The following is a 6,809-nucleotide window of genomic DNA, read 5'->3' on the forward strand; positions in this document are numbered from 1 at the left end:
ACAACACACGAGAATAACCTCCCATAACCCTGAGGTAAAAAAGTAAAATGAACCGAGCTCCAAGGCTGAAGTCACCGCCATTACCATCACAAACAGCAACATGCTCATCTCTTCTCTCTTTTCTTCATTCTCTCTTTCTTCCCCTTTCTCTCTCTCTTGCAGGACCCGTGTTGCCAGATGTTTCTTCGGAGGGGAGAGAGAGAGGGGGGGGAGGTGGAGGTAGGCATACGCGAAGCGCTTTCCCAATGGAGGTTGAGGGGAAGTATGGAAAACTTTATTCCATCAAATTTCAAGAAAAAGAAAACCTATTGACAGTGTCGTCAATTTAAAGGGGGTACTCCAGGCTTACAATAATATGAATGAAGGCATTAACAAGAAAATCAGACAAACAAAACACTGGAAATTTGATCAAAATCGGAGAAGGATTAACAAAGTTTTACATTTAAAAGTTTGCATCATTTTGGTGAAACAATGATATGCATGTCTTTATGAATATTCAATGACCAAACTGATGATGTCATATCCCTACTTGTTCTTTTGTATTTTATTACATAAAACTACGTTTATTTAGTGTTTACTTGTATGGGAATAATTATTGATTACATGTAATTAAATAACACAAATAAAAGGAAGAATATTGTTTAAAAAATCTGATAAACAGTAGACGCTGATTGGATATTTAACCAGTGCTGACATGCAATTACACAACTTGATCTTATAATATTCAGCACCCAAAACAAGGGAGAATAGTTATGCCTGTTCAGGCATCGGTGTAATAAAGGAGTGTGTGGGGGGGGGGGGCGTAACTACTTTCATACACTGGGTTTACGAATACATGCATATCTGTACAATGTAGGATTTTGCTTTCGATAGCTATGCTCGTCTTAGTAGTGATAAATTCGAGAAATCCATATATTATAGAGAAAGAATTCTTTGTAGTGTTAAACTGTCTGTGCTTTATTTCTTAATATCTATTATTGCTTAAAGTCCATGGTGCTACATAACATTTTGAAGCACTTTCACTGTCGGGCAAGTAAATTTTTAAATAGTTGGAATAAACCTGCCCGAAAATCTATTTTACTTGCCCGAAAAAGCCTTGAATAAAAAGTTTTACCTCTTCAGAAGAAAATATTGCGGTTTAATAAACCACTGACCTTTTTTCTCTCTTTTGACATAAACTGATCTAACTTGTTCTTGCATTTCTTTATTCAAATTGATTTTATCTTGTCCGCCATGACCAAATTTAGGGTCGACATCATATCATATCATATCGACCCTAATTTTGGTCATTCTACTGTGAGAATTTTGCTTGCCCTATTCGGGCAAGTATTTTTGGTCTTAACTTCAAAACACTTACCCCGGGTAATTGGGCAAGTGCTTATGTAGCACCCTGCTTAAACTAAATATTTCAGTCACCTTGCCCATGGCTGTTGTTATTCAACTGGACTTCACATTTACTACGGAGGAACTCTCTACAACGCATCAATTTCTTTGAACATGAAAGTCATATCACAGTGGAGAGCTGAGAGGCTATTTATCGTCGAAAGTTGGTGGACCGTAGCGCGACGGACAGCATCGGAATCTCTTGACTCTGGACAACGGCATATTTGCAATTGTTCGTCCGGTGCAAATCTTCGAATGATAACTGTCCTAGTCCACCAACTCGGTCTTTCAAAGGTCTCCCATTTGTGGAATGGGGGCCCTAACAAAACACTTAATGCTTATTCTAAGTCAGATATAACCATAGAGTAAATAGAGCTACGAAATAATTGCGCACGCATTCTCGGAATTGGCATAGATATTTTGCGTAATACGGTACCCAAAAGAGGGGGCTTTTTCAATGTTGATACACTATTCATAAAAGTACTCTGGAACTATATACAAACTTAACCAGAGATACAAGGTTCCGGGACGAGGTTACATCATTCATATTCTTGATCTAGATGTCTCTTCTAACTAGCATGAGAGGTGGAGCATGATATACACAGTAAATATGGTTGTGTCGAGCACACTAGTCATTATACTCCAGTGTTAAATTAGTTCAACAGTCATCCTCACCATGGGTGATAATAATACTTTTTTGTTACTTTAACAGTATTTCAAACTGTAGGGTGTAATATTGACACATATTGGTGTGGTCCTCTCAAAACACCGATTAGTGTTGATTTTAGTTTCTAAGTATTGGCATTGACTGTTGGCCCTAGTGATATCACGAGTTATGTAGGAACACTTGGATCATCATGACCAAGTGACATGGATGGGCTGACAAGAGCAGGGTATGTTGCTGCTGGTATTCTCATTGCTCCGACAGGTATAGGGCCTATCTTAGCTTGTGGGACGGTTACTTTGTGGCCCGTAGAACGTTTGAGCAAGGTAGAATGGATTGGTCGGGCCAGAATGCCAGGACTGATGAACTGACCTTGGCGACTACTGCTACCTGGGACATACAAGGCTTCTGGATCTTGATGCAAGTTGATGGTCTTTTGCTCGATGTTATGTCGAGGACCGCATGACGATTCGTCTCCTGAAGCCATCAATGGTTTTTTGCTTCCAGAGACTTTTCGGTTCTCTGAATTCCTGACCACAAGGTCAACCTGATCGCCTTGCTGAACGATATCAAGATTTGATCTGGAGTTTACCTCCAGAGCTTTGTCAGTGACCATAATTAAACGGTTTCGGTGTTCAAGGTTTCTCGAGTCATCGGTCACTGGGTATTCCACGGAGTCTTGGTATATAGTATCTTTGTGTGCTACGGGAACTTCTGGAACGGGAAATGGCCTCTGAGCTTTAGCGAAAATTTTAATGACCTCTACATTCCTCGTAATTGCTAAGGTTTCCTGGCCAGGATCTTGGCGCACACTGTCAGCACTGGAATGTACCAAAAGACTTGCATCTGTTTCCAAAGGTGAGGAGCTCTGACCTTCAAGATCCCTGGTGCTCCCGGCTTTCATCATTAAAGATTGCCGATGGTCTTGCCGCTGCCTCCGGATGGTCCTTCGCATATTGGTGAGTCCCGGAAGGGACATTGCCCCTTCGTCCGTAGCCTGGTGCATGGTGGCCATTAGGATCTCTTGAGGACTTTCGTCTGTTGATACTGCCCTTCTCTTCATGGCATTCTTCAGTTTGTAGGCATTGGCTTTACCGTGGTCGGGTGGGTGGTTGTGTTCTGTCTTGTCTCGGAATTGGTCAGCACCGAACACCTGTAGAAAATAGACAACGAATCTAGTCTTGAATTTGGGAGAAAACAATATATACCCAGATACTGTTATTATGCCACGGATGATTAGGTCGCAGTTTGACCAGAATAAATGGTCTGAAATCACCTTTTAAATTGCAACTATGGCATAGAAAAGTTCCATATGACAACAATGAGCAGGAAGGGTAAGACATTCTGCGTTGCAAATGTCAATAACTTTTGAATTTAATAGCAAATTTTAAGAGCGACTAATGGGGATGAACTCAGAAGTGTGAGCATTTGAACCACTAGCGTACCTACGGGGGGGGGGGGGGGGGCAGAGGGGGCAGTCTGCCCCCCTGACGAGCCATCACCCATGCAAAGGCTTTTTTTTTTGCTTGTCAATTTTTTTGGCGGAAGGTTTTCCCCCCCCCCTTTGGAAAATCCTAGGTACGCCACTGATGTGAACATGGCAAAAACCTTATTTTGAAAGTGTTTTATGTGCACTCAGATGAAGGATAGCCACACTTTGAACAAACTTAAGTGTTAGAACTGACACCAGTTGGTTTCCCTAGAGGACCTTACCCTGAGGTGTAAAATTACACCCTAGAGATTGAGTTTACACCGCATTTATAATCATTATTATTATTATATAGAATATATTCCGGTAATTTGACTCCTGGAGTTAAATTACCGGAACATATTCTATATAATAATAATAATGATTATAAATGCGATAAGGCGCCTTATCCACCTCGTTAAACATGTTAAAGATGCTCAAAATGCACAAGTGAAGGGGAGGGTGTGGGGAGCCAACAAAATAACAATTAAAAAAAATCAATGATAAAAGTTGTTACGGAGGTAAGTTTTTTAGCTTAACCTTAGATGTTTCGAAATACTTGCTATCTCGGATCTTTGGTGGGAGGGAATTCTATAGCGAGGGCCCCCGCACAGATGAAAGCTACATGTAGTTAATACCCACAGTTATTGATGTGAATGAGAAATGGTGTGAATATTGTATTCACTGTAGTACATACACTTGTAACTTCAGATTCCACACTGTAACACAGTGTGAGAAATGAATTTAAAAAATCATACACCTATCACTCGCAAACAACCCTGTCCCTTGACACCTGAGCCCCGTCTTACAAAGAGTTGCGATTGATTCAATCAATTACAACTACGGAAAGCCAGCAACGTTATAAAATGCATTTTATTCAATTTATTTTCTATATATTATGATGTATATTTATTTCATACATTCATCGTTTTCTTGACAATTCAGTGTGCTTTTCTTTGTTCACAAAGTACATTGTGCAAATTTTCTGAAGAAAACAGTTATGACATTGATGGATTTCCATGTAGCCGAGGTTGATTGGATCAATCGTACACATGGGAGGAAATCCCGGGGGGACGTGTCCCCCCTACTCAAAATAGTAGGGGGACACAATATCAAATGTCCCCCTACTATTTTGGGTCTTTGGTGATGCTAAGAAATATATAACTCAAAATTGGAATATAACGTGCGTTCTGGGAGAGATGACTTTTTTTTGCTTGTCAAATATATTTTCGTCGAAATGACCTTAAATTTTAGGTAATAGCCTTTTTTTTTTTGCTTGTCAAATTTTCCAGACCCTTGTCCCCCCCCTACCTTTTGGGAGAGATTTCCGCCCCTGATCGTACACTAGCTCTAAACAAATATTGGGTAAAATGCTCCATGAGGGTAACTGTGTGTCCAACCAACATTGGGCTTTTCGTTTGGGCATTTTTATTTATCCAGTGTGATGAAAATTTTGCCCATTCTAAAGAAATTGCTCCTTATTTTTAACCTTATACTGGATAATATGCTTCCTGCATTGAGTAAAATACTGAACCATATTGGTTTGACACATAATTATTACCCTCGTGCTGTTTAAAATTTTACCCACTATTTTTTACGTGTAACTCTTTGTAAGACGGGGCCCAGGGGTCAATTTTCTGTCCTCACCCTAATATATTCACACTTTAATACCTCGAAGAGTGCCCAGGACTTCCCATTGGCCAGCCATATGGGCCGCACACAACTATTAGCCTTAGTCTCCTGGACATCGGCTTTGCCTTTTCCATACCTTAATTCTGGCTTTACAGGCGTTGCGGTTTCTCCTTAACGTACACTCATAGCTCTCCCATCCGTTCGCAAGGTTTTTCTTCTTGACGTAGATGAACCCATCAAGAAGGAGCTTGAGTCCTCCCCTTTCGGTCTCTGTCCACTCCATGGCAACTTGACTCAAGAGTGTTGGCACCGGAAGTGGCAACAGTTCTAGTTCTGCGCAGGTGCGAACCACAGTTCGTCGAGCTTTGTCTGTTCTAGCAGATATTGTGAATTATTTGGCCTAAATTAATAATGTACTGAAGAGTTTTTGACGCCAGTAAGATCGAACTTTCGCTAGATTGTTTTCAAGATCCGCTTGTTGATTGATGGAACCTCTAAATTGCGGTCTTTGCCTGCAGACGACAATTACGCAATTCCAAAGTCCACTAGTTCTTCTGGTAAAGGTAATGTCAGATAGTGTGTTGTCACTGAGAGTTGGTTGAATCAAGCTGCATGCTTTTGTCTTCTGGAGCGATCTAAAGCAACGACGGTGCACGATTTGTTTTACTCAACTACTCGAACAAATAACTGTAAGATGGATTCGATGTACAGGTCTCCCTCCCAACGTCACTGAGTTCCTCCGTCCAATCTGTGACGCATGAAAAGAAACACACACAAGGATCGACGTACCCCTGAAGTACCCTATTTTCGTAGTGGGAATCGATTCATCAAGATGCAGGGATTTTCTCTACAACATCGACGATGTCTCCCAGTCAAGTCCGGGAGTCAAGTCTCAATTCTTCAACATAAATACGAAATGGTGCGTACCTATTGTCCCTTCTGAATCTGCAGAGGTGTTGAAGTTGAATCATCTGGATTCGTCGAGAGCAGTAGGGGGAAAAATGGTTAAACAATGTTAGCGGATAAGATGTTCCACGAAATCCCTTTTAGCAGCACGTTTGACAAGGTAACTTCGTGACTTGTCTTTTATAGACAGCGTACTTGTATTGCACATCAATAGGCATGGATGGCTCCTGCATATAATTTCCACGGTTTCTGGATCTGGAATAAGGTTAAATCTGATGGAGAATACACTATATAAACCAGCTTCTAAAAAGTATTTCGAAAGGAATTAAGCGAGCAGCCAGACCTCAGTTCATCACCACGAGTTAGTGTGTTAGTGTCTATACTAATGCAGCATTCCTTTGTACCATCTGACCATTGCTTCTGTAATTTACTCACTCCTAGCTTGCACTGCTATTATTAGAGACAACAGGGTTTATTACCAGCATGAGATATCAGACTCGAATTTCCCCTGTTTGAACCATAACAACATGTACCCCCGACAAATGGCATTTCTAGAAAGAAAATACAGAGCTCCCCGGGTGGTGATAGTTCGTACAGTTGAGTTGTCCGGGGGGTAATTGTGCGAGGGTGGTAATTTGACCGGGGGGCGGTCGTCATTCGGGGCCAGTCGTCCGGGGGGTAGTTGCCATGGTGCTGTGATGTTGTAGTTTTGAATGATTGGGTCTGGTCATTGATCGTGTAGGGAAGGGGGGGGGG

At 41.3% G+C, this 6,809-nt stretch overlaps 1 protein-coding gene across 1 annotated transcript; it reads right to left on the reverse strand.

Moving 5' to 3' along the window:
• Positions 1 to 482: 482 nt before the first annotated feature.
• Positions 483 to 6,411, reverse strand: LOC121414263. The gene is made up of 2 exons (XM_041607379.1): positions 5,284 to 6,411; positions 483 to 3,200 (listed from the first exon to the last, which is right to left on the reverse strand). The coding sequence occupies exons 1-2, from the start codon at positions 5,428 to 5,430 to the stop codon at positions 2,217 to 2,219; spliced, it is 1,131 nt and encodes a 376-aa protein (XP_041463313.1). The 5' UTR covers positions 5,431 to 6,411; the 3' UTR covers positions 483 to 2,216.
• Between the last annotated feature and the right edge of the window lie 398 nt (positions 6,412 to 6,809).

The sequence above is a fragment of the Lytechinus variegatus genome, chromosome 4 (genome assembly GCF_018143015.1).
Source record: "Lytechinus variegatus isolate NC3 chromosome 4, Lvar_3.0, whole genome shotgun sequence".
In the NCBI taxonomy this organism is placed as follows: domain Eukaryota; kingdom Metazoa; phylum Echinodermata; class Echinoidea; order Temnopleuroida; family Toxopneustidae; genus Lytechinus; species Lytechinus variegatus.

Excerpts from the sequence above, each read along its gene's own strand:
- LOC121414263 (XM_041607379.1), bottom strand. The coding sequence starts at position 5,430 with ATGGAGTGGACAGAGACCGAAAGGGGAGGACTCAAGCTCCTTCTTGAT. Across the intron at positions 3,201-5,283 it reads CCTGTAAAGCCAGAATTAAG|GTGTTCGGTGCTGACCAATT; the intron begins GTATGGAAAAGG and ends TATTTTCTACAG.